Source organism: Ahaetulla prasina, chromosome 3 (genome assembly GCF_028640845.1).
Source record: "Ahaetulla prasina isolate Xishuangbanna chromosome 3, ASM2864084v1, whole genome shotgun sequence".
Lineage (NCBI taxonomy): Eukaryota > Metazoa > Chordata > Lepidosauria > Squamata > Colubridae > Ahaetulla > Ahaetulla prasina.
Genome location: NC_080541.1, coordinates 137114558 through 137142023, shown reverse-complemented (window position 1 = coordinate 137142023; position 27466 = coordinate 137114558). Strand labels below are relative to the sequence as shown.

Genomic DNA, 27466 nt, shown 5'->3' with positions numbered 1-27466 from the left:
ACTCATACATTTTGACAAGAGAATTTATCTACTTTAAGGGTATAGTCCAATTAAGACTGCATAAAAAATGTAATATTGTGAGATCTACAGTAACTCTTATTTTCACTCAGTTAATCTGAAGTAAATATGTATCAGATACTGAGGGCACTTTTCAGATACATGGAGGAAAAGGTCTGAAAATATGCTCATGAGTAGGAAAGCTGAATGGAGGTGCAAAGCTGATCTTAAATAGTCAGAGGAGAGTATGTTTGGAAGCATTTCAGTAGTTGGCCATGCATTGTGAGGATCAGGATCAACTATAAAACCGCCGATCAGCTATCAAATGGCAGATTCTTGAATAAATACAGTATCCCTGAACAAAAGATAACCTTTTCTGTTTTTCTCTCAGCCTTATGGAATATTAGTCTACAGAATGCATTCCTTCCCTTACTATTTTTCTTTCAATTTGTTTGTTTGTGCTTTTGACTTAAGAGTTGGCCTAGGCAACTGCCCAGACAAGTCTGTGCATTTTTCTTGGCAGGATTTTTAGAAGTGGTTTCCCATTGCCTGCTTGCTAGGGTGATGAGAGAGTGAAGGGCCAAGATCCTGTAGGAAGTTAGCACCCATCCCTCTCCTAGAAGAATGAAATATTTTAAGAAAATATTTAAAAAGGCAGAATATTATATTTCCCTGGATGAGAGAAATGGAGAAACATGTTTTAAGGACAAAGCAGCTTCCTGCCTCCACCCCACCTTTGTCAATGGGTCAGAGACAGAAACTCTTTCTCCCCACCTTCGTCAATGGGACCATCATCTGCAACACAATAGGACCCATCTAACAACAGAAACTCGCATGGCACCTGGGAAGATTACATCAGCCAGCAAGGCTAACTAAGACCCCCACTCCCTGGGTGTCTGACAACCAATCAGGACACACTTCCTGTGCCCCAGGAAGTTCAAAGCTCAGAGAAAGCATAAAGCCAGGGCGCGCTCAGCATCTCAGCCTTTTTCTGTTCAGGAACTCAAGCCATGTGATCCTGACTACCTCTTTCCACTTATGACTGTATGACTGTAACTTTGTTGCTGGCAATCCTTATGATTTATATTGATATATTGACCATCATTTGTGTTGTAAATGTTGTACCTTGATGAAGGTATCTTTTATGTACACTGAGAGCATATGCACCAAGACAAATTCCTTGTGTGTCCAATCACATTTGGCCAATTCTATTCTATTCTATTCTATTCTATTCTATTCTATTCTATTCTATTCTATTCTATTCTATTCTATTCTATTCTATTCTATTCTATTCTATTCTATTCTATTCTAAACAGACTCCATGTTTCCAGTGTCTTTTTCCCCACTTGGAACTGAACCCAGATGGACATTTCTTCCAACAATCCCTCAACTGACTTTGTGCCTAAGGCAGGACTAGAACTCATTATCTCCCGATTTCAAGCCTGGTGACTTAATCACTATATTAATCTTGCTATTTTTTACATAGGTGTTATGAAATTCAGAGGGCTTTTAAATGAATACATAATGACCATCTTTACATTGCTGCTGTTATTGTAAAGCTTTATTCTGCTATTTTGGTTTCCATATATACTCAAGGATAAGCCAAGAATTTTAGGTGCCAAAATGCACCTTAAAAATTAAGTTTGGCTTTTTGGGGATGGGCTTAACTGAGTATATATAATAAAGTTTTTAAAAGTACAGATATTTCCAATATATATATGCACAGATAAGCCCATCCAAGGATAAGCAGCCTTTGAATTTTTATTCAAAATAGCATGAAAAATGTGGGTCATCCTATCTGTGGGTAATGCATTTCTCATGTTATTTTGGTAAAAATGTGATTGTCGGCTTATTCATATACCTCACTATATGCAAGTACATGGTAATTGTTTCCATATGAAGGAAGAAAAAATATGTAGCTTCACTTTCTTTATTGAATTAAGTACATATACACTTCTATAGTAACCTCAACTTTTTTTAATGACAGTTCAAAAAGATCTTGCTACAGTGCACAGCATATATTAGAATCAAGCCTTAAATTTTACTTCAAATAAATAATCCAAATATTTAAGAATTTAATTTAAAAGCAAGATAAATGTACAATATGAAAATATAAAACAATACGTGAACATAATACTCTATAGAAATAAAATTGCAACTATATTATATAGTCAGTGCAAGAAATTAAAAGTTCCAAATAAACTTCTGAACTGGGAAATAATTTAATTTTAGATTATCATGCAGACATAGCATTTCAAGCCATGCTATTGCCTTTAAAATTTGTATGGTATTTATATATACACAGGAGAAAACTGTGTGTAACCAGAGGATATTTTAAAACATTTTACTATACTGTTTTGCAATGCTGAGGAATGGGCAATTTAATATACTAATTTTTTTCCAACAATGCAATTAGTAATTATAGCAACTTCATAAAAATTCCTAACTGCATACACAATACTTTCACATACGTGCCTCTGTAGGAAGGATTATAGCCACTGATATCATGTACCAACCACACCTAATAGTGTGCTTGCTTTCCTACATTACACAGAGGTATTTTGTTGCATTCGCATTCAGTAATGCTAATGTGTCTTCACACCAATGTTTTTTCTACCAAAAGCTTGAATTTTGAACATAATCTAACACCTCAAACTGAGAATCATTTCATATATCTCAATCTCTAGATAGTTACTATGATCAAGAGTCAGCTCCTCTTTAATCATCTTTAGAGTTCATAATTATATGTATTAAATGAAACTTTGATGGGTAAGGTTTTGGACCACTAATTAAGATAGATGTAAACAACATTGTACAGCATGGCATAACAAGACTTATTTTGTGGATGCTATGATATTGCATGTGAATTTCTTTGAACTCTAATTCAAACTGAATTTTTAAAAAATACTGTCACTGAGACAAAGACCAGGGAATGCAAATAACACAAAGTGTAAACACATAAATAAATTTAACTTTTGGAGTGCACATTGACTTTGCAAGAGCTCTTGTAACAAACCTCAGCAACAAGACTACAGTAGGTCATAGCAGCATGAGATCACATGGAAAGCACTGAAAAATAATAATCCACACCAACACACCAACATCTCATAACAACCAAGTTTCTGTGGGATGCATCTTCTTGCTCAAATGCTGCTTTTTTATAGACACTCCAGTTGTCTTGTGGATCTGTGCTTTATTCATACATTATAACTCCAGAGTTTGACAGTTCTGTCGGCAGAAGATGATAAGAAGGAAAGATCCTGTGTGTGCCATCTGCACTGAATCACTTTGTCCTTATGCTCCCCTACTACCATAGTTGGTAGCTGCTTAGTAAGGTCACCTATGAAAAATAATTAGAATAAATATTACTTATAGGATGTCTGCACAGCACTACCATTTACTTTAGCTTTGCATATAAACTTTGTTAATACTGTTTAGTTCAAGACCATTAAAGCTGTACTCTGAAACAGATCAGATGGATTATGTTTTTTACTCCCTCATTTCATCTATTACAGAACAGGTAATTCTATATCTAGCTCTTCAAAAATAAATGATAAACTACTATCTAAACATATACTTAACGTTTGTTTTCAATCCCAGAAGTTCCATCAAATCATAAAAATATAATGGATTGCAATTAAATTGCATTTAAAATTACATAGTATATGGTTAATTCAATAATTTGTATAATGTTTAACAATGTTTTAAAAATAAAATAATTTTTTATGTTGCATAATACTGAACAAAAGAGAAAATGGAAATAAAGATTTTAATTGTTACAGAAACTCTCCATGTGGTGTGCACCTACAAACTACTTAATTCTACTTAAAGGAGTTTATGCTAAAATCAGTGAGCTGGAACCAAACCTTTTCAGAAATCACTAGCAAATCTACTGTTGAGTTCCAGAAATTAAAGGAGACAGATATAGTTTGCCATAATGGCACATATTTTATATAAGGATCAGAGTAAGATAAATATTTGGTACAATGGTTAAGGTGCTGTTGTAGAAATCAAGACACTTGATACTAGTCCCGCCTTAGGTATGAAAGCTGTCTGGATGATTCTGAACCATTTACAGTTTCTCAGCCAAACCAGGGTTGCTGAGTGGAGAATAGGAGGTTAAAGGATTATTAGGCATGTTCGTTGCCTTGTCTTATTTATAAAAAGTATTAAAGTTGGGATAAAAATCAAATAAACAAGTTGACCTAAAGATAGAGATTGGGAGCATTTGTGCTACTTAGAAATTGTGCAGAAGTGAAATTACCTTGCAGGTCTGTGACTTTTATTTTCATGTCATATGATCCTGTGAGAAGGTAATGAGCCCCGGGGGAGAAGCGAACAGAACGGACATCACTGGAATGAGGATGATAACTTTGAACCATCCGCCCACCACGAATATCATAAAGCATACAGCTGGAATCTTCCTGTCCAGTAGCTAGAAGGCGACCACTAGGATCTACAGCTACAGATGCAACAGCACTGCCTGAAAGAAAAGAATCCATTATGTACTCTGAACCTGATTTCAAATCAAGATTCTAATGTAGATTTTGTAAAATACTCGTCAAAACAATATCAGATGCATTGGTGTTAATATCGGATCAACTGTGCAATAATGTAAGATCTGATTCTGTCTTTGCAAGTTTGATAAAACCAGGAACATTTGACTGATTTGAGAATGCTAAACATGCTTGTCAATAAAAGCATCTATTAGTAAAAATTTTAAATAAGTTATTTTACATGTTTAAAAAAAGGTATTTCATATAATATGACACTGGAATACAGACTATTAAATATACAATTTACAAAATAAACATTCCATATAATTATTTGAAATGCCCATCTAATAATAATGTTAGATGCCTAACAAAAGGTTTCCAATATTTACTCAAATTTATAAAGACGCTATACCATGACAATCTCCATCTTCTGCACAATAAATATTTTGAACAGCTACCACCAATAAGTGTTTTTAGGTCAATATCAGTAAGCATACCAGTTCCGTGAAAAGTTGTTCCAACAACTCGAACACAACTTGGTACTCTGAGATCCCAGAATCTCACGGTCTTGTCTTGGGATCCAGATGCTATCATCCATCCACTCCATGTATAAAGTGCTAAAATGTGACCTGCATATAAAAGATATTAATTTGTATTCACCGCAGTTTTTAAAAAGCTATTAACACCTATAGCAATAGCACTTAGGCTTATATACCACGTCAAAGTATTTAACAGCCCTCTCTAAGCGGTTTAATTAAAAAATAGTTATTTTTAAGCCACAACAAAGGATACTATAAGAGATACTTGTAGCTTTTTATGTTTTTAATGTACAGTATGCATTTTAAACTTTATTAAACTTTTCATAAAGCAAGACTGTAAAGCTAATGATTCTGATAAGCTGTTAACATACCAGTATGGCCACTCAAAGCATGGAGACCTTGCCCTCGCTGGCAGTCTGTGGTATAAATATTACAGTCACCAGCTCCAGCACTTATTAAAATGGCACCACCACTTTCAGGACCTTCCATAAAAGCTAGATCTCTAATAGTTCCATCATGCATGCTAAATTCCAGGTCTGGGCCTAAAAGCATTAAAACGGAAAAAAAAACCAAATACATTTTTAGTACAGAATGGGTTTACTAACAATTTAAAGAATTTTATGACACAGTGTAAAAATAAGCAAAAGCTTGGTTTTGAAAAGCTGAGAAACAAATAGATCTACTAAAATTCTTTAAAATATATAGTTACTGTGTTTTAGCAAACGTCAGCCAGGGAAGCCTGCTTTTGAAAAGGACTCTATCAGGCTTACCTGGCAGCATAGCACGAATCTGTATAAATATTTAATTAGTAAGAGAAATAAGTTTCTTTCCCAACAGTGGGCTTCATGTTGTGTGGCAGCAAAATTTACACAGAGACATTCTAGGTAATTAAAATCCAATTATATTGTTTTTTTAAGAGTCCAACTGCAGAAAATAGCAACAGAATCTGTCAATAACTTAAGGCTGCCGTGTAAAAACTAAATCACAGTAAACTTCAGTTTAGTGGATTAATGGAGGAAGCTGTGTCCCCGTTAATCCGTTAAAGAAGTTAATAAACAGCAAATAGCCCTAGAAGGCATTCGTATGCAAGAATTATTTAATAATAATTTCAGTAAACACCTATAAACTGCCATGATTAATAATGGATAACTGAAAATATCTTATTCTGTCGGGAGAACTGCTGCATTTACTTTTTCTACCCTGCAGTAATTGAAAGAAAAGGAGCATCATCTCACAATGAATATTCAGTTTTGATGAAAAAGTAATGAGTACTATCCATTGTTTGGGGCAGAACTATTATTGCGTGAATATGGACAAAATGTGATTTAAACATTTTTGTACACAAAAACCTAAAGATATTTCAGGTCATCTATAATACAGTAAATAAATATTATTAATATTTTGCCATTCATCAACATTTCTAATCCAATTTTATATGTAATGTGTACGTGATAGGGAATAGAGACAGAGAGAAATTAATTCTGTTCTAATTTAGGAAAGAAGAAATTCAGACAGAAAGATGCTATTCAGAATTAGGATTTATCAATGACTCCCTCTGAAAATGTTTCAGATTGAAAGGAATAGCTAGTTTTGATTCAATTATGTTATTTGCAAGAACTATTTTGTTTTTCTTCTATCACCAGTGTTCAGATTTATTAAAATTTATAACTGTGTGCACTTACCAGTGGCATTACAGGTATCTGCATTGAAAGGCAGCACTTTAACATATTTGTCATTGGAACCGGTAGCCAGCAACTGTCCACAGGGGCTCCATGCTACACAATAGATCGATCCCTTGTGATGTTTGTTTCGTTTGAAACGAATTACAGGTTGTTTAGGAGTGCTATTACCACTAAAAAACATTATAAAGATTATAAGATTATTACTGTGTCTTTATGTGCATGAACACATGTGTGAACAAATAAAGCCAACTACAATAGTTTCTGACTTAATAACAATATTGAAAAGAGTAATTATTTTCACCAAAACAATTTTAAATGGTTTAAATACATTTAAGGAAATACAGCACAAAAGGAGAAATTCTTAAATATAAAACAAAAATAAATAGCAGAAGTGTATCTGATCATAAAGGTTGAGTTGAAACTAAATTAATTTTCAGTGAATATGAAAACAGCTATATATTTAACCATTGATTTGACTACTGCGAGCACTTCTAAATAATAATAGTAATAATTTATTAAATGTATGTGTCAGCTGTCTGTTTTAAAAAAGAAAAAGAAAAAAGAAAACAAACAAAGTACCATCATTAATATCTAGCTTTTCTTTGGTATGTCATGAAAGAATATGTTGGAATTAGAAGAGTTTGATTTGCAATTTCTTTCTCACATTCTATAATCTAAATCAACAATATACAGTTCAGAAATAAATCTCAAAAAGATCAGTGATGAATATAAAGGACTGCAATCTAATTAAGCTGTTTATAAATTATTTTCATTTCAAACTTAACTAAAAGTATTTTTAAAAAAGTTTTATCCTGTGGTAAAATTGTATTTTATGCCACAAGACCCATCAGTCTTTGTGTGTCTTATAGATCTACAATAAATGGAAGGGAGGCACTGCTAAAATGATTGGGGAAACAATATGTAAGATGGATATTTCATTGTTTCCCTGATGTAATTCCAAATTACAGCATGTTGTTGATGCCTGTCTTTTCTCCAATCTAAATTCATTCACTGAAATTTTTATTAATTCCAAATAAAAGGCTATTCATATATTTGCATCAAAATAAAAAGAGGAGATGGGGAATTTTGGCAAGAAATTGATCTTTGTCCTTTTCCAATTTGGGATTTATTAGCTGTGCTTCAAAACAGTTTAACTTTCACATTTTACCTAGGCTGGCTTTTAAACTAAAGCATTTCCAGTTTATTACGCTTATTTTCACATCAATATATCTACATTAGAACCATATTAGAGTAAACTTTGAAATAATTTGTATATTCCTAGCTTGTTCTGCATTCCAGCAAAATATATACACCTACTATATCATTCTCCTATAAAAAACATGACTGAATCAATTGCATATCCTGTTGCAATCTACAGATTTTTAAAAAATAATAGGATGTTTTTCCCCAAAAGCTCTATGGAACCCAAATCTTGGAACACTGGGCTAATTTATGCAGGGCAGGAATTCTTTGATCTCCCAAATCCAATGTTCAGGAACCAATGTTATATGTCTTTTCACATATAACATCCACTTCCAGGTATCCAAAATTTTCTGCATCAAAATAGAATAGTAGGGCTTATAGAGTAAATCTGTGTTGCTAATGTAAATCAATCTAGAGTCGTAGTACTTGCTGATCTATTACAACTCATCCGCAGTTCAATCAATAAAAAGAGATTTACTCTCTGCCTCTACATTTTGTTCTATTGAGACAACAACTTGCTGAATTAGGAATTAAACTCCAGACCGCCATTCACCACCGCAGGGAGACGGAGCCGATACGTTGGTTCCGTCCCAGGCGCCTGATGGACCCGGATGGGTTCCGGACGGAGCTTGGGCCATTTCCTGAGGGTCTGGCTCACGGCTCGGCCGAGGAACTTGTTGCGGCCTGGGAACGGGCCGCGGCGGGGGCCTTAGACCGAGTCGTGCCTTTGCGGCCTCTGACCCGGCGCAGGGCCCAACCAGCTCCTTGGTTCTCCGAGGAGCTGAGGGGGATGAAGCGCCGGAGAAGACGCCTAGAGAGTTCCTGGAGGTCTAGCCGTTCGGAAGCTGATCGGACACTAGTGAAGTCCTATACTAGGACTTACCTAGTGGCATTGGGGGAAGCGGGGCATAGCTACGCCTCCTCATTGCATCGGCAGATAACCGCCCGCCGCCCTGTTTGGTGACTCGCTCCTCCTTCATCAGGGGAGCGGATGACCCGTTGCAGGGACGGGCTGAGGAGTTTAACGGTTATCTATACGATAAAATCGTTCAGCTTCGGGATGGTCTGGACCAAGATTGCGGTGATGCGGGTGAGACGCTCGAGGGTGGTCTTGGCGACATTATTTGGGATGAGTTTGACCCTGTGGCTCCCGAGGACATGGACAGGTTGCTGGGTAGGTTGAATGCCACCACGTGTTTACTGGACCCGTGCCCCTCCTGGCTGGTGCTGGCCACTCGGGAGGTGACACGAGGCTGGCTCCAGGCGATTACGATAGCTTCTTTGGTGGAGGGCCGCCTTGAAAGAGGCGGTGGTGAGGCCCCTCCTTAAGAAGCCTTCCCTGGACCCGGCTGTTTTAGGTAATTATCGTCCGGTCTCCAACCTTCGCTTTGCGGCGAAGGTTGTAGAGAGTATGGTGGCATATCAGCTTCCCTTGCACCTGGATGAAACTGTCTATCTAGACCCGTTCCAGTCCGGTTTCCGACCCGGTTACAGCACGGAGACGGCTTTGGTCGCGTTGGTAGATGATCTCTGGAGGGCCAGGGATAGGGGTTGTTCCCCTGCCCTGGTCCTATTAGACCTCTCAGCGGCTTTCGATACCATCGGCCATGGTATCCTGCTGCGCCGGTTGGGGGGATTGGGAGTGGGAGGCACCGTTTACCGGTGGTTCTCCTCCTATCTCTCCGACCGGACGCAGTCGGTGTTGACAGGGGGCAGAGGTCGCCCCGAGGCGCCTCACTTGTGGGTGCCGCAGGGTCGATTCTCTCGCCTTCTGTTTAACATCTACATGAAACCGCTGGGTGAGATCATCAGTGGTTTCGGTGTGAAGTATCAGCTGTATGCGGATGATACTCAGCTGTATTTTTTCTACACCGAACCACCCCAACGGTTATCAAGTGCTGTCCCGTGTCTGGAGGCCGTACGGGTCTGGATGGGGAGAAACAGGCTCAAGCTCAATCCCGCCAAGACAGAGTGGCTGTGGATGCCGGCATCCCGGTACAGTCAGCTAAATCCGCAGCTGAACATCGGCGGCGGGTCATTGGCCCCGATGGAGGGGGTCCGCCACTTAGGCGCCTCCTGGATGAACGGCTGTCTCTAGAAGAGCTTTTGCCGGCCGCCTCCAGGAGAGCGTCCTACCAGGTTCGCCTGGTACGCCAGTTGCGCCCCTTTCTGGACCGGGATGCCCTATCCACGGTTACTCACGCACTCGTGACGTCTCGCCTGGATTACTGCAATGCTCTCTACATGGGGCTCCTTGAGGGGCATCCGGAGGCTACAGTTAGTCCAGAATGCAGCTGCGCTGGTGATAGATGGAGCCCTCGTGGCTCCCATATGACACCTATCCTGCGCAGACTGCACTGGCTTCCTGTGGCCTTCCGGTGCGCTTCAAGGTTTTGGTGACCACCTTTAAAGCGCCCATGGCATTGGGCCGGGTTATTTACGGGACCGCCTACTGCGACCGAATACCTCCCACCGTCCCGTGCGCTCTCACAGAGAGGGTCTCCTCAGGGTGCCGTCAGCGAGGCAATGTCATCTGGCGACACCCAGGGGAAGGGCCTTCTCTGTGGGGGCTCCCACCCTCTGGAACGATCTACCCCCCGGACTTCGTCAGCTTTCGGACCTTCGGACCTTCCGCCGCGGGCTTAAAACATACTTATTTAATTGTGCAGGACTGAGCTAGATTTTAAATTTTGGGTTTTAAATTGGGTTTTATTTCTATTTTTAATTGGACGGGCTTTAGAATAAGTTTTTTAAATGTTTTATATTGTATTTATATTCTATTTATCTGTTTTTAGTGCCTGTAAACCGCCCTGAGTCCCTTGGGAGATAGGGCGGTATATAAATACGATTAAATAAATAAATAAATAAATAAATAAATAAATAAATGATTCCACTCTTTGAAATAAAATCCACTACCTAGCTATCCAATCCATATTAATACGCCTTTGTGGAAGTTGTTTCTGGGATTTTTTGGAATGCACAAGTTCAATTTTGTGAGATAACTTTTCCGTAACTGCCCTTTCCTTGAACAGCATCATTTACCACCAACGTATTCAGAGAACAAAACAACAAATTTATTTACTTATTTATAGTTAGAATATATGCAACAGAACAGTTCCACTTCTTAACATTATAGGAGCAAAGATCAATTTAAATGATTGGACTGTCTAAATTTTTTTTGCAGTCTATACAGTTAAAGAGGAAAAAAAGACTAACATTTATTTTCTTAAGCCACTTCTAATATATTTGAGACAGTGAAGGCAAAGTATTATATGCCAAAACAAATAAATGTATATGAAAACCAATTTAGCCATATGCAGACAGAATGGCTCATAACTGTAATGCTAATGAAAGTGTAATAATGCCTAGCATTATTTTTTTTCTATACAAGCATAACCATAACCAATACAGTCCCAAGAAAAGAGTCATTTGACAATCATTTACAAGTAGCTGTAAAATGTATATATGTAAACAATGTATATAAAAGTAATGACGTAATGTTACTACTGGGCTGTATAACTGAGCAAATAAAAGAGGATGCTAATAAGGCAACAGAGAGCTAATAAAATCAAGACAGTTTTAAAGTAGCATTAAAAAAAAAAGAATCATGATACAGAAGCTGAAAAATGTAGTGGTGTATTAAGTTATAAAACGTGGAGAAAAAACACCCCAAATATATAGAGAAGGCAGTATATTTAGATGTGGGAAAGCACATAATGGAAAAGCCAAGAGAACCCCCCCCCCAATGAACTAAAGATTCCAAAGTGTAGGTAAATAAATATACTAGTTACTTTGTTGTCATCTTTACAGAAGAAGAGAGCGCAGATCTGCCTAAGTCAAATACGAGTTTTTGAGGAACAGCAGTGGAGGAGCTAAACAACATATAAGCAAATAGTTACAAAGAGACTAGGAACACACTTCACAAGATATCCTATGTGAGTTAATACACTTATGACTTTTTCAGTTTCACATGGTGAAAGCGGGTTTGTGATGGGTCACACAAAAACACACACTGGGGCAATATTTTATACAGCAAACCGACAACTAATTGAAGCAGCAGCAAGTCATGTTATCTAAGGCACAGTGAATATTGGGTCCCTTTGCCATGCTTGGCAGCCACACAAGACAATGGAGATTGAAGAAACTCAGTGAGAATGATGGAATCATTGAACCAATTAAAAATTACCTTTCTTACTTTCTAAATTTCTTACTTTATAGATACAAATGAGAAATGAACCATGATTCCAAATGCATTTTCAGTAGTCACAATGACTTTAATAGAACTACTTGTTCTTTAAGGTCACTAATGTAAGGCCTGCTATTGGTCAATTGTGCATGATAATTTAATTGCTGGTATCAACATTAGAGGAAAGATACTATAGATAGTCCTCATTTTCCGACTACAATTGGGACTGATGGCTCTCTCACTATGCAACACTATTATAAAGGTCATGTGACTGCAATGACTTACAACATTGGTTCCACTGAAATTGTTAAGTGAATCATTGCAGGTCATTAAGTGAAATATCATGTTATTGCATCCTCCGACTTCCTGCTGGCTTCCCCAGTGATTTTGTTGGAAGCTATAAAGTTATAAAGGCTACAAATGATGATCATGTGATCATAGGACCTGCAACCTTCATAAATATGCAGTGGTTGACAAATATCCTAATTGCAATCATGTAAATGCAGGGAAGCAACAGCCAGAATTTTGCGGACCGATTATAAGCCTCCGTTTTCAGCACGGTCATAACTTCAAACAGTTGCTGAATTGGCAGTTGATAAGTGAGGACTACTTATTTTTTAACACCAGTAAAATTAAGAAATGTAACCAGTTTCACTCTTGGTCTAAGGGATAAGATGAAGGCAACATTATAGAAATTCATTTTTTAGAAAAAGGTTTGCCAGGGTATATTTTTACCACAGTTAGGTGGTAAATGCTATGCATTTTTTCTTTTCCTGTCTGTGCCAGCAAAGGTGTATCAGAACATCTTGTTTGTCATGTTTCCTTACCCATTTTCTAATTTGAAGATCAAAAATTGTTGCATGAAAGCATGTGAGAGCCACTGCGTAATCCCTACCATAAGATACTTAATCAATTTACATTTTAAAATGAACCAATCAAATTCTTACTTTCTGAACTAATAAGTAATGGGAGCAAACAAGTTGACTATGCCTTTTGGTTCAAGTCATTTTATAAATGTCTTGAAATAACAGGGAAACTGTATAGAAAAATGTATATGAATCTTAGCATACTCAAAAATGTATTTCAACTTTTGGGGAACTTTTTATAAAATATAAACTGAAAGAACGTTCTTGAAACAATGCAACTAAATAGTAAGAATTCACTTTTATCAAATTTTCAGGACTTGTCTCAATAACTGAAGTTTAATATAGAATAGAACAGAATAGAATAGAATAGAATAGAATAGAATAGAATAGAATAGAATAGAATTTTTTTATTGGCCAAGTGTGATTGGACACACAAGGAATTTGTCTTGGTGCATATGCTCTCAGTGTACCTCACAGGATTGCTATTTAGGCTATTATGTTAAAAAGTCATTTATACCATATTATTAAAATAAAGATGAATTGATGGTTTTCATTATTTTCTTCACCGCAAACCCCCTTTAAATGTCTTTTATGGCCACGGACCCCCAAGACTTAACTCAAGATTTGAATCGTAACATTTCTTCAAGCCTTCATGGCCCTTCTGTGATGACATCGTGCCCCCCCCCCGGGGTTTGTGGACCACAAATTGAGAATCACTGGCCTAGTCAATGCATTAATAAAAATCCCCCAAGGAAAAATGGAAAAATTGTACCAATTCTTTGCTTAATGGAATTTCCAAAAGGAAAAACTGTACCCAATGATGTTTTCTTGAGTGTGAAAAATAAATCTAAGTAGACCTGTATATACAAAATATTTCAGATACTATTCTAGTGGTATTTTTATATCAGTAAGTTAAAAATAAATGGGGAGAAAAGAGCAACAAAAAAGCAGAGCAAACATGGATGCAAACATTACATGGCGAATGATGAGAAAAATCCAATCCATTATTCGTACCTTGAATCCGGGAGGTCTGGATAGCCACAGACTCTCAGAGTTTTGGAATTAGAGCCAACAGCATACAGAGTGCCACTTGGATGAAAAGCCACAGCTCTGACAGCTTGTGTGTCTTCTAGAGTATTGATACAAATGAACTGTTTCTTTGATTTGTCATCCTGCTGTATAAAAACAGTTAAATAAATATGAACTTTATTTTTATTAAGAAGCAAGTATAAAAATTAATGTTTTTTAAATCATATTTTTATTAAACACTTTTGAGAAAGCAAAAAAGGGCACGAGACATAAAAATAAAACACAAGATGAATAAACAGGAAATGTATAAATGAGACTAGATAAGAATTTTTAATATTTCATTAGTTTTATATAACTGAGTAACTTGTATCATTTTAAAAACTGTAGGTTACTGTGAAAATCCAGTTAGTATTTAAATATTAGTAGCAATAATTAACACTGTAATCATGAAAATGAAGTAATTTCTAGTAATTTCTGTCTGAAAAAGGAAAGACTCATTGTTATTTAACAGGTCATTTAAAATTAAATATTTCTGTTTAGAGTAAACTTTATTATAATTAAATTTATGTTCAGAGAAATCTAAATTTAGATATGGAACAAACTAATACATAGAATTAAAATCTAAAAATGACTTCCAAATTAAATTAAATTGTTTTTTATTTACTTTCAAACATGAAGTTATTTTGGACAGCAATACTCCATATGATTACTAATTCTTTTGCAGAAGGAGAAGTATATACTTTCTAATAAAAATATACATATTTTGTAATATGAACTATAAAGTACCTTTGTAGTAGCTATCATATGCAAAGATAGCTGTAATGTTTAATCAAAATAGAAGATTAGAAAGTAAACTCAGCTTTTAGAATTAGTTTCATTCTATTATAAATCATGTTTTAAAATAATGGAGCTTTGCAATATAGCCATCAAATATGAAAAAAAATGATCTAACCTGGTCATTGCATTTTCAGCCATTTTTGGAACATGAACTATTCATTTTAGCATCAATACTAAAGTAATACATTAGCAGTGAAACATTTTATATCCATCCATTAGCAGTAAAAAAAATGGTTTAGCTGCAAGCATAGAGATATTTTAAATGGATTGTAATATTCGGAATGATGGTAACTGATTTAAAGTTCCATGTTAAATAGACTTATCTTTTAATGATACCTTTACCAAAACATGCATCATATATTCAGCTAATAATTTGAAGCTCCAAATTATTATACAAATAATATGTCATATATTGTATAACATATCAAATATGTTATACATCTTCTAATCTTGCACTGCTATTTTTTGCATAATCTGGTATGATACACTAGATGTAGAATTCTACAAAGCATAGATGTTTATTCCATCAGTGATTATGACTATATAAATTTATGATCTGAGCAGATAATAGTAGAGATTTGAGTCCATTTTTTTCTGATATTTACAACTGTCACTAGATGTCACCCTATTATAACAATAAATGACAGAATATTAACTAGCACATTTCATACTGCATTCTGCTATGCTCTTTCAGCATGATTGGGGTATTCTTTGGAGTGAAGAATGAAGCACACTGGCAATATATGTCAAAATTGTATATTCCGAGTAGGATCACCCAAGGTACAAAGATAATCCCAGCTGTTCAGCTAAAACCACATGGTTGGACCAGATAAAGTGATTTATAGTAGAGTCAGTGGTGGGTTGCTCCTGGTTCGCCCCGGTTTGGGCGAACTGGTAGCGGCAATGGGAGGCTCCGCCCACTTGCCCAGAGGTCATCAAAAACACTCTGCGCATGCGTAGAGGCACTGTGCGCTTGCTAAGCAAGCCCACCCACTACCAATAGCGAACCAGTAGCGCCGAGATTTGAAATCCATTACTGAGTAGATTGTTAGATCATGGCCCTCTTATCTTGGATGGTGCTCAACATGTTACTGAGAAAGAGCTGAGGATCTTTTGGCATATTAATGGTATTTATAATACAACTAGGTTAAATCCTTTTGGATGTCGAGCTGCTGATATTGCCATGCAAGGGGGGGAAATCTGAAGCTACAAAGGCATAGTTACAGTCACAGGAAGAATCAACACAATAAAAAATTAAGTAAATCAAATAACACATTGATATCTCAGGCACCAGCTAATTAAAATGGATTGGAATTTGACATTTTCAGTCCAACGTGCTTACTGCTACTACTTAGGACTTGAAAAACAAAGAAGGAGCGGTTTTGTTTACATAATTAGAAAGGATATAGCAAGGACAATGACAAGGATATAGCAAGAACAATACTTGGGCACAATGCAATCAATGATTAAATAATATCAATTAGATTTCACAGACAATCCTTTAATATAACAGGTCAACCATGTTAAGCTGTAAAATGTCCCTAGGAAAATACGGATCCTAGAGTGTCTTATTGTCCTAATGAGAAATCTATGTACAGGATAGGAAGGCATAATCTAGCTGGAACATTGTAAAAGACTGGCTCCATGTTGGTAAAGAAACAAGACAAGCTGTAAATTCTGTCTTTATTTATTAAACCTATACATTGAATATATGATGAGCGAGGTTGCATTAAGAAAAAGTGAGCATAGTTTAACACTGAAAAAAGAAGCATCTAATATTTTATGCTATATTTATACTAATGACATTATTTTGATGGCTGAAAATGCAAATGATCTCGAAGCTAAATGGAAGTAAATAGGACTACAATTAAATATTAAACTAAATAAAATTAAGTAAATAAATAAAGACCAAGTTAATGACAACAGCTACAGTAACCAGCATTAGAGCTAATGCTGAAGACACTGAAATAGTATAGTTCTGCCTTTTAGAATCAATCACCAACAGTAAAACCAAGAAATATGTCATAGACTAGCACTTGGTGTGGAGGGGTAGCAATAAACAGCTTAGAAAATATTTTCAGATGCTGTGACAAGTCTATACCTACAAAGATCAGAATCATGCAGGCAAAGATTTCCTTGTGATATTCTGTAGAAGCAAAATCTGGATTTTGAAAAAACAAGATAGACTATTTCTATCTTTTGTTGGTAATAGAGAAGACTGTTAAGAATACTGTGGATAGCCCACAAAAATAAATGACTGGATTATGGCACTAACTGAGAGGCACAAATAGCTAGACTCAAATTACTTATCTTGGACATATTTTATATAAAGACCCATCTCTCTTAAGAAGTCCATAATTCTAGGAAACATGGAAAGAAAAAGAAGACAATCAGCTGCAAGGTGGATTCAATTATAGTAACCGTGAGTACACCAATGAGGGAGCTGAAGGGTCAGGATCAGAACAGATCATCTTGGAAAATGTATGTCTATGTGGTTGCTAACAGTCGACACTGATTCAATGGCACAATTAATAAATAAATCCTTATTTACAAACAACATTTAAATATTTTCATAAATGCCAAGACAATAGCAGATTTCAAGTTACAGTCTGAATAGTTGCATATGAGAATACATCTAAAACAGCAGAGTCCTGCTATATAAACCGCAGTGAAATCCTACCTCATCACTTCTTGGTTTTCTTACACTCCCTGAAGAATCTTCATGTTGTGCCTGAATGACAGCATGGTCTGGCACACTGTTTTAAATGCACAAAATTAAATCCAACAAGGTGAGATAAATACATTTTTATCTTTTTAAAATTTAGAGACAAGAAACATTATCCATTCTGATATAATTGAAAGGAAAGAGGCTCAGAACACTAGAAGAGTGATAGAAAGTTTATTGAAATATTTGCATCACGTTTTTTTAAATTAACTTTCATTATTACACCCAAATTACTGCAGTCCACTTTTAATAAAATCATCTATTGAACTCCCTTTTTTTGTTCTAACTTCCTTTGCCTTCTGCTGCTGTCCTCCGTTCTTTTTTGCACTTTTGTTTTAAACTTCACATATGATTTTTCAGCAGTAAACTCAAATTCTTTTTAGATCTAACAGGGTTTTCTCCCTGAAGTGAAAATAATGCAAATTTTACAATCAATAATTCTAAAAGTGTGCAGGAATAGCTTGATAGTCTTCAGGAATTTGAGGTATTTAGCTAGAATTACACTTAAATTAGAATTGGGATTTTTATGTCTTTGGAGTCTGTTGATAATAAATACTTATATGTCCCCAATGAAAACAGAAATCCCACATCAGATCCTTGTGGATTGAACTGGAAACATATGCCACTGATCTAATTTTGATGAATCCACATGGATTCATCAGGGGTGGTATTCACCTTCGCTACTGGTTTGCAAATGTGAGTGCGCACACCTCCACGCATGCGCAGAGCATTCTGCGCATGTGCAGAGCCTTCTGTGCATGCACAGAGGGTCAAAAACAGGATGTGATGACGTCCAGATGGGTGGGTGGAGCCTCCCGCCACCGGCGCTACCGGATCACATGATCCTGATAGAGCTGGCTGAATTTCACCACTGGGATTCATATAGTCTTGGGATGGAACTTCAATATAGACTTGGCCTTAATGAAGATACTGTCTATTCAAACCCTAAATGTCTCTCTCCCAACCTTGAAGACAATATTATTCAAATAAATAAACAAATAAGCACACTTTGCAGATTTCAGCCTGGCTCAAACAGCCTTTAGACTAAATCGTCACATATTAAATGGGTTCTTTGAAAGGAGACCCTCTCCCCTCTCTCAGCCCTAGAAAGGAGGCAATAGCAAACCACTTCTAAAATCTTGTCAAGGGAGTTGACTATGCAGCCCCCAGGAATCAAAAACTGACCAAGACACTTCCCTCCCAAAGCACAGAGCCGCGGTGGCACAGTGGTTAGAATGCAATACTGCAGGCTACTTCTGCTGCCTGCCAGTTGCCTGCAATTTAGCAGTTTGAATCTCACCAGGCTTAAGGTTGACTCAGCATTCCATCCTTCCAAGGTCAGTAAAATGAGGACCCAGATTGCTGGGGACAATATGCTGACTTTGTAAACCGCTTAAAGAGGGCTGTAAAGCACTGTGAAGCGGTATGTTAGTCTAAGTGTTATTGCTATTTACAGCGACAAAAATATTTGTCTACTTACATCTGATTTCCATGGACAGGTGATTCTTCAAGAGATGGTATCTGATTACTGGAGCCAAATTTTTGAGGTGTACTTGTGTTAATGTTTGTATTATCACCAGCTACTGTCTGACTAGAATCTGGAGGAATGGATACATTTCCCTTGGTCCCATTGCAATGCTGATTTAGTGTCTGCACATCATTTCCCAGATTATCTATGCCCATGTTTAATTCACCCAACTTTTGGATAGACCTGTAGGACATATAAAAAAATCTTATTTACTCATAAACTGCAAAAAGTAATCCAGTCAGACAGACAATAAAAATCAGGTTAAAGTATTTTTTTTTTGGCAAGTATCACTATTTAACAAATTGTCAACATTTTTGCTATCATTTTGTTATTTGGGAACCCAGAAGTAGAAAGTCATTAAAGCCAACCTATTAAGAAACTGTTCTGTAAGATTCTGTTGTGCATCTGAACCATCTTCCTGATTAACTCCTCCTTCTAATAGCATTTGTTGATACAGTTGCCGTTGTTGTTCCTTTTGTTCTAAGTGTTGTTGATATCGTAACCGCTGCCTGTAATATTCTTGAAACTGGTCTGCTGAATCTCGAAGCTAAAACAGATTAAATAAAATCAAATGTTGCAGAACATATCCATCATATTCTTATTAGAGTTATTTGCCATAACTCTTGAAATATTTTTTTATACAATATAGTGATAAACGTTTGGTGATCTTTGTACATTCTGGCCTTATTCTCATTGCAGCTATGTACACCTCATAGTTATAGGAAAAAAACAATTAACTTTTAGCTAAGTAAATACAACAGATTAAATTTAATCAAAATCACAACCAGACATGCACACAGTAAAATCAACCCACTTCAGATAGTCATACTGTACAAATACTTAAAGTCAGTTTGTATAATTAATCTTCAAAGAAAAAAATATTATATGCTTCCACATGCTTCCAAAAGTAAATGAATAATAACGTTCAAAGAAAGATTTAACCATGCCTCTTGATAATGAAAACATCTTTAAACATAATCCCCGATTCATGCCAGCTACCTCCCTGTTTTACCTGGAAAGTTACCATCGCCTCAATAAGCAGGGAAAGGTAGGTAGGTAAGTACTCTATTATATATTCCCATTGGACAAGTTCCTCCCCACTGCTAAGTTCACAGGCACTTTCTTCCTTCCAAAATTAGGCAAGCATATAGCATAAACTGTGCCATGCATGCCCTGTTAGCCAAAAGGAGTCACCTATGTATAATTCTGCCCTAACCACCACTCTCCTGTCCCTAGGCATAAGGCTACTGCTATTCAGCTGGGTTTTTGGCTAAAAAATAGATTTAAAAATGGGGAAAACACTATCACCAAATAATTGCATCATATAACTGCTCTGCACAAAGTGAGGGGAAAATGTTTAGCATAAACTTGTAAAGTTAAAATCTTGCTGAAGCAACTGGATTCTATATTTTGTGTTCTTTATCCTTCACAGTTTGGTCCTCAAAAAAAAAAAGGAGAGGGCATCTGTTTAACTGGGTACATTCATGTTATCTTCATGTTATCATCTACCACAAAGGCTGAACTAATTTCAACTCACATAAATTTACATGATTCAAATTTCTATAGAAGAGACCTTGTTTCTATTTCAATAAAGACTAGGCTAAATATTTTTTATTTGGATTTTTTAAAAAAAATATCTTCTCTATTGCAGACTTCTATGCTTGGCAGATTCAGGTGATTCCAAGGGCAGAAGAGCATCCCAAGCATTTCAAGATGGGGTTGTAGAAATACAAATTAGATGGAAAGATTCCAATATGGGCAAACCCGAGACACATGATAGAAAATATAAATATATATCAAAAGATGGAGGTAGTTACTTATAAAGAACTTCTTTGTATGGAAAAGGGGGAGTTACAATTAAAATCTAGAGAAAAGATGGGGGAAGAAGGGAAAAATTATACATGGTTCCAATATGGACAACTACAAGCTAGATGGAAATTAGATCAAAAAATAGGTGTTAAGCAAATTGAGGATAATTTGTTAAAACAAATGAGAGATCAAGGTCAACAGCATATTAAGAGGTTGTATAATGTATTAGTAGAAATAGATTCAGAGACTGATTTGGTTAAGGATTGTATGATTAAGTGGGCACAAAATTTTCAGCAACCAATAATGTTGGAAACTTGGGAAAGAATTTGGGTGAGGAATGTTAAATTTACACAAGCGCAAAATATGAGAGAAAATTTTTATAAGATGTTTTATAGATGGCATTTAGACCCCAAAAAATTGTCATGTATGTATCCTAATGTACAGGCTAAATGCTGGAGATGTGATTGTGAAGATGCTACTTATTATCATATATGGTGGACTTGCAAAAAAGTTAAAGCATTTTGGATTAAAGTATGGTGGATCATGCAGAATATTTTGAAAAAGAAGATCAAGTTTACCCCGCAGTTCTTTTTACTAGGAATAATTATGGATTGTACAGCTATAGAGACTAAATTGATTCTGAACTTAATAACAGCCGCAAGACTTTTGATTGCTCAATATTGGAAGAAAGAAGAATTACCTACAATTGAAGAATGGACTCTTAAAGTATCAAATCTGGCAGAAATGGCAAAAATCTCTGCTTACTTGAAAGACTATACACAAGAAAAATATATTTTAGAATGGAAAATGTGGATTGATTATTTTCAAATACAGTATCAGATAAAAAAATATCAAATAGCATATGAGTAAATTTAGGAAATAATTTGTATTAGATATATTTTTGAAGGAGAGGGGAATTGAGAGTGTGAATAAGCGTGGAGAGACTAGAGATTATAATTTAGGAATTATTTTAGATTATGATTGTTAGTTTTGATACCCTGCATTTTTTCTGGGAAGTCGGGGTGGGGGTGGGGGTAAAGGGAAGGAATTGGGGGTTGAGGTTAGTGATGGAGTGATGGTTAATGTACAGGGATTATTGAAGATGTATAAATATAATTAATGTAGGGTCGGGTCTGACCAGTTGCCATTTTAGAACGGTGGGGAGGGAAAAAAGAGAGAGTAGGAGGTAGGAAAGAGGAGAAGAGGAAGGAAGAGGGGTAGAAGAGGGAGAAGAGTGTAGGGTGGAGGGAGGAGAGGAGGTAGATAAGAGAAGGAGAGGAAGGTTTGGAAAGTAAAAGAAGGTAGAAGAGGGAAGAAGGTTAAAAAGGGGGGTGGTGACTGGGCAGGCCCGACTAATTGTATATAACTGTACATTGGATGAATTATTTGATAAGATTGTAAAAATAAAACTTTTTTTATAAAAAAAAAAAAGAAAAAAGAAAAAAAGATGGGGTTGTAGAAAATAAGGAACAAAGGTCAGGTACAACTTGAATGACCTTGAAGGAACGAGAAATACTGGGGACTGCAACACCAAAAAGTGGGAAAATCCTCTTAGTCATAGCTTTTGACTGTTTTAGAAAACCATTTTGTGGTTTTCTAAAACAAACCATTTTGTGGTTTTCTAAATGTCCTGTATTCCTATTTAATAAATGGCATTAAAGGCAAAATTTCAATTGTGAATAAAATTGAGCCTATGTATAAATAAATACATTTAATTGGCTGGCGGGGTGTTGCAGAAGGCCATCCAGACCAAAAACGGGGCACATCTGTCCCATCTCCCCCCCCCCCACCAGCCAGCCATGGAGAAGAACTACAATGCTGATCTGGCCTTCGAAGAAATCCAGTTTTACACCCCTGGCATAGACCAAAATATTCAGAAGTTCTTTATTTGAAAGTTTAAAAAAATACCTCATTTTTTTCTTGCTTGGTTGGTCCTTGATTCTGTGTTCCATTTGCTGGATCTTTTTCTGGGAATGAATTCTGGTGTGCCGTCTCATTGCCAGATGAATTATGGGAATCCACAGGAGTTTCACATCTTTTATGAATACAGAGACCAGAAACATGTCCTTATTTTTTTAGTATAATTTTTTTCTAAATTATAGCTCAAATATTGGGATAAATAGATTGACTATATGCTAAAACCCCAAGCCCTAACATCTAAACTTCAGGTAGAAAATGGTTAATATAGCTACAATAATATATTTCCAAACTTCTACCTCCACACTAGTGGTGAAATTCAATTTTTTTTACTACCGGTTCTGTGGGCATGTCTTGGTGGATGTGTCTTGGTGGGAATGTCTTGGTGGGTGTGGCAGGGGAAAGATACTGCAAAACCTCCATTCTAACCCCACTCTGGGGCCAGCCAGAGGTGGTATTTGCCAGTTCTCCGAACTACGCAAAATTTCCACTACTAGTTCTCCAGAACTGTCAGAACCTGCTGGATTTCACCCCTGCTTCACACATGTATTGTGCTGATCTCAGATGAAAAGTAGTGAAGAAACACAATTAAAATGACTCAAAGCTTTACACTACAGAGTGTGCAAATTATGTAAAGTATGTGTATGTAAAATATGAGATTGGAACTGGGTAGCACTATCTCTCAGACAACCATTAGAAGGTTTTCTTCTCTAGAAAATAGCAGAGAGCTGGCTTGTGGCATAGAACTGCCCATAATAATTTAACATATTAGCAGCTTTGTTCTATGATTGATTACCTTTTAATAATTTCCTATTATATAGTGACTGCTATTCTAAAGTACCTAAACTACAGGCTTTTTTCAATAAGTTGTTGTTAAATGTTCAGAGTGGTGAGAGCCTTGAAGAGACTGTACCTTCACAAAAATGTGATGCTTCAAGCAGTCAGCTGGACTGACACCTTGAATTAACACAAAGCATTCTTTGCTTTGCCCTACTGAAGTAGATATATGTACACATTTTGTTTTTAAAGGCATTTATATCTCTGCATGTTTCATTACAAAACCCTCTAAGTACACTGTAATAATATTTTAAAATGGCATACTAAGAAAAAAATTAGAAACCTTGAGGATAAAGCCTTCCAGTTAATATACCAGAAAGATCATTTTCAGAGAAAATCATTTTCATTTTTCCACCTGCATCTGATATGACTCTCTTGCAATGTTCCACTACTGAAGCAAACAAGATACAGGTAGCCCTCAATTTACAACAGTTCATTTAATGACTGTTCACAGTTACAACGGCACTGAAGAAAGTGACTTATGACAGTTTTTCACACTTACAACTATTACAGCATCCCCAAGATCACGTGATCAAAATCCAGATATTTGGGAATTGATTCATATTTATGACAGCTGCAATGTCCCGGGGTCATGTGATCACTTTTTGCAACCTATTGACTAGCAAAGTGAATGGGGGAGGCCAGATTCACTTAATCGTATTACAAACTGAACAACTGCAATGGTTCACTTTCCAACTGTGGGAAGAACGGTCGTAACATGGGGCAAAACTAATTTAACAACTGTCTCACTTAGCAACAGAAATTTTAGGTTCAATTGTGGTCGTAAATTGAGAACTACCTGTATCTGTGGCAAGATTAGATTTCTTCAAAAAAGATTACATTTAGTCTAACAGCCATATCAAATTAAGAACATTTCTGCATTTAAATCCTACCCATCCATACCGGTAGCAAGCAAGATCTTTTCTAGGAGCATTGCTCAGTATACATTTCCTCTTTCAAGAGGACGTATAGCTCCAACTAGAATAGCTTGAATACTTCTTCCAGATCAGCTTTCCTGATATCACTAGAATCTCAATCCTCAGTAGGTACCGTGTTTCCCTGAAAATAAGACCTGTTCTTATTTTTTTCCCCCACCAAAAAAAGGCAGGTCTTATTTTTAGGGAAGTCTTCCACTGACTCACTTCATGGCGGTGGCACCGACAGCCTCTGACAGCAAAACAGAGGCCAGGGGCGACGCATGCAAGCAGCAGCAAGCAGTCACAGAAGAAGTAGGCCAGCAAGACAAGGTGGGTGTTGGGGTGCGCAAGGCCTGGCTGCAACTGTCCAAAGGTAAGTAGTAAGGCAGCTCCACCCCCCCCCATCCCCACCCTAGGTTAATTTTTACACATGCGCCTCATCCTACCCCGTGCACCCTAGAGTGGGCGGGATCTTAACTTGGGCTTAAATTGGGCACATGTATAAAAAATCATTGTATCACACTAAGGGCAAAGAAAGAAACATTTTTATTTATACTCAGGTTAGCTACTATTTGTGAATTTTCTTTTGTATATATTAACATTTCTATGTAATATGTCTTAATAGGACACATGCCATAGGGATTCAATTTCCTACTTCAGCTGCCAACTGGTGGATTGTATAGGCCAGGAAATCCTACTTTCAATGTGATATTGATTGCTGGGCAACAGAGCTTAAAAATTAGTTTCTTGACAGTAAATTATCTGTGTATTTGTAGAGTAACCAGCCACTGATCAGCCATAAACTACATATAGGATTGCAACCAGTGGTGAGTTTCAAATTTTTTTACTACCTGTTCTGTGGATGTGGCTTGGTGGGCGTGGCATGGCTTGGTGGGCATGGCTTGGTGGGTGTGGCAGGGGAAGGATACTGTAAAATCTCCACTCCCACCCCACTCCAGGGGAAGGATACTGTAAAATCTCCATTCCTTCCCCAATCCAGGGGAAGGTTACTGCAAAATCCCCATTTCCTCCCGATCATCTGGGACTTGGGAGGCAGAGAATAGATGGGGGCGGGGCCAGTCAGAATTTTTACTACCGGTTCTCTGAACTACTCAAAATTTTCACTATTGGTTCTCCAGAACTGGTCAGAATCTGCTGAAACCCACCTCTGATTGCAATATACTTCAGTATTTTCATGCATTTATTGCAAAATTATCTCTCTTAAAAATATATTCTTTTCTTGCTTCTTCACTGTTTCTGTACTCTAGTGTTTCCCTCATTTGAGTTAATTGCAGGACAAACATGTTTTGACAATTGTTATTTTCTGCCAGGTTCTCATAAAAATACTTTCCCCAGCTCCCCAACCTATACTTGGGCAAGTTATATCCTTCTCAGCTTTCCAAACCATTTTTTTTTGCCAAGAATATACTCATTCACCCTTCATTCAGTGATATGGTCTGGTGATTTCTATGGGACAGAATTGGTCCAATTCCTATTGGTAAATGTTAGTGTTATGGGCAACCCCCTGATCTAGTCTGGACAAGGAGCTCCAGATCCTTCAAACTGGCCTTTCCTCAGTTCAGAGACCTGGCTCTTGTACTGCCGATTCAGAGATCCTCCTGAAATTGGGATCTATCCCCTAACAGGAGATAAGCACTGACAAGGTGAAGTGGGAGGAAGGCAACTACTGTTGTACAGCACCACCAATCACAATACATCTGCCTAATGTAGTAGTGGATTGCAAAACCCATCACTACTGGTTCACTTGTGCGCATGCGATGCTTCTGTGCAGAAGCGTCCCCCATGGGTGGGCGGAGCCTCCCCCCGCCGCCGCTACCAGTTTACCGGTTGAACCGGTAGCAACCCACCGCTGACCTAATGTCAGGCAAACTACTTTTGAGCACAGATTTAGTGCTGTTCTGAAAGAAGGCTAACCAATAATGGTAGGTGTGACCAAAAGGCTGCACTGTGCAGTGGGTCTGTTCCCTTTTGCTTCACCCGGCAAGCCCACAAAACCTCCTGATAGCTATTAGACATAGATAGCTATAAACCCCCTGCAAAGTTTGAATAAGATTTGATGGATGGCATAACCCTCCAACCCTTATTTGTCACAGTTTATATAGTCCAAGTCTCTAAGACTTATCTGTCTTATTTAGTCCCAGTTTCCTGATATTAGGTGAATAATTGTTTGATATTTTCTTCCAGTAAGTAACGACTGAGGGAAAGAAAACAAATTTCCTAACAGAAATTTTTTTGCTACTTCAAAGACTGGTGGATCAGGTGGCCCCTAAAATCCCAAAAGCTTCCCTGCCAGATGATCAGTGGTAAGGTAAGAAATGCAAGGTGCCTCTGGTCAATGGGGGAGGCCCTGGGAGGCCAGGTACATGCCATGTCTCTCCACTTAGGGATTCAAAATCCTTCTCTGAATTTTGCCATGGATGATTTTCAGCATCAGAGCACAGAGGCAACACAAGGTAAAAAGTATGGAATGCCTGGCTGGGAGGTATGTCCAGAAAACAAGAGGTTTCTTGTTTGCACAGGAGGATTCCTTTATAGATGGTGGTAGTTTACTCAAGAAGAACTACACCAGTAGTTTGTCTCAAAGCAAGCAAAGGTCATGAATGATCCCAGTTTTTACCTCATGCTGGCATACACCAGACTTTCTAGCTCCAAACCAACAAGTTGCTAGTGGTAGTACATAAAACTAGTATCTCCTCGTCACAGTCTCCTTACAGGTATCCCAACCCCTCTAGGCAAGAGAGCAAAAGCGAAGATCTTGGGAAGGCATGCCCTCTATGCATGAAACCACATCCAAACCCTGAAATGCAAACCTTCCAAGAAAAATCTCTTGCTGTACCAGGAATACACCACTTGAATGCTCTTAACTGATATCCACTA

At 37.1% G+C, this 27466-nt stretch overlaps 1 protein-coding gene across 5 annotated transcripts in view; it reads right to left on the bottom strand.

The window, feature by feature from the left end:
* Window positions 1-1913: 1913 nt before the first annotated feature.
* WDR47 (WD repeat domain 47) overlaps window positions 1914-27466 on the bottom strand; it is a 42605-nt gene continuing 17052 nt past the window's right edge. For 4 of the 5 annotated variants that reach the window (XM_058178529.1, XM_058178530.1, XM_058178531.1 and 1 more), the window contains exons 6-16: window positions 22806-22932; window positions 19457-19635; window positions 19041-19271; window positions 17516-17591; window positions 13984-14144; window positions 11709-11789; window positions 6715-6884; window positions 5404-5574; window positions 4991-5122; window positions 4262-4480; window positions 1914-3337 (exon numbers count right to left, since the gene is read on the bottom strand). In XM_058178529.1, coding sequence (XP_058034512.1) covers window positions 3195-3337; window positions 4262-4480; window positions 4991-5122; window positions 5404-5574; window positions 6715-6884; window positions 11709-11789; window positions 13984-14144; window positions 17516-17591; window positions 19041-19271; window positions 19457-19635; window positions 22806-22932 — 1690 coding nt within the window. In that variant the 3' untranslated portion in view covers window positions 1914-3194. The remainder of the gene's footprint in view (window positions 3338-4261; window positions 4481-4990; window positions 5123-5403; window positions 5575-6714; window positions 6885-11708; window positions 11790-13983; window positions 14145-17515; window positions 17592-19040; window positions 19272-19456; window positions 19636-22805; window positions 22933-27466) is intronic. The other variant, XM_058178528.1, reaches the window with a different exon arrangement.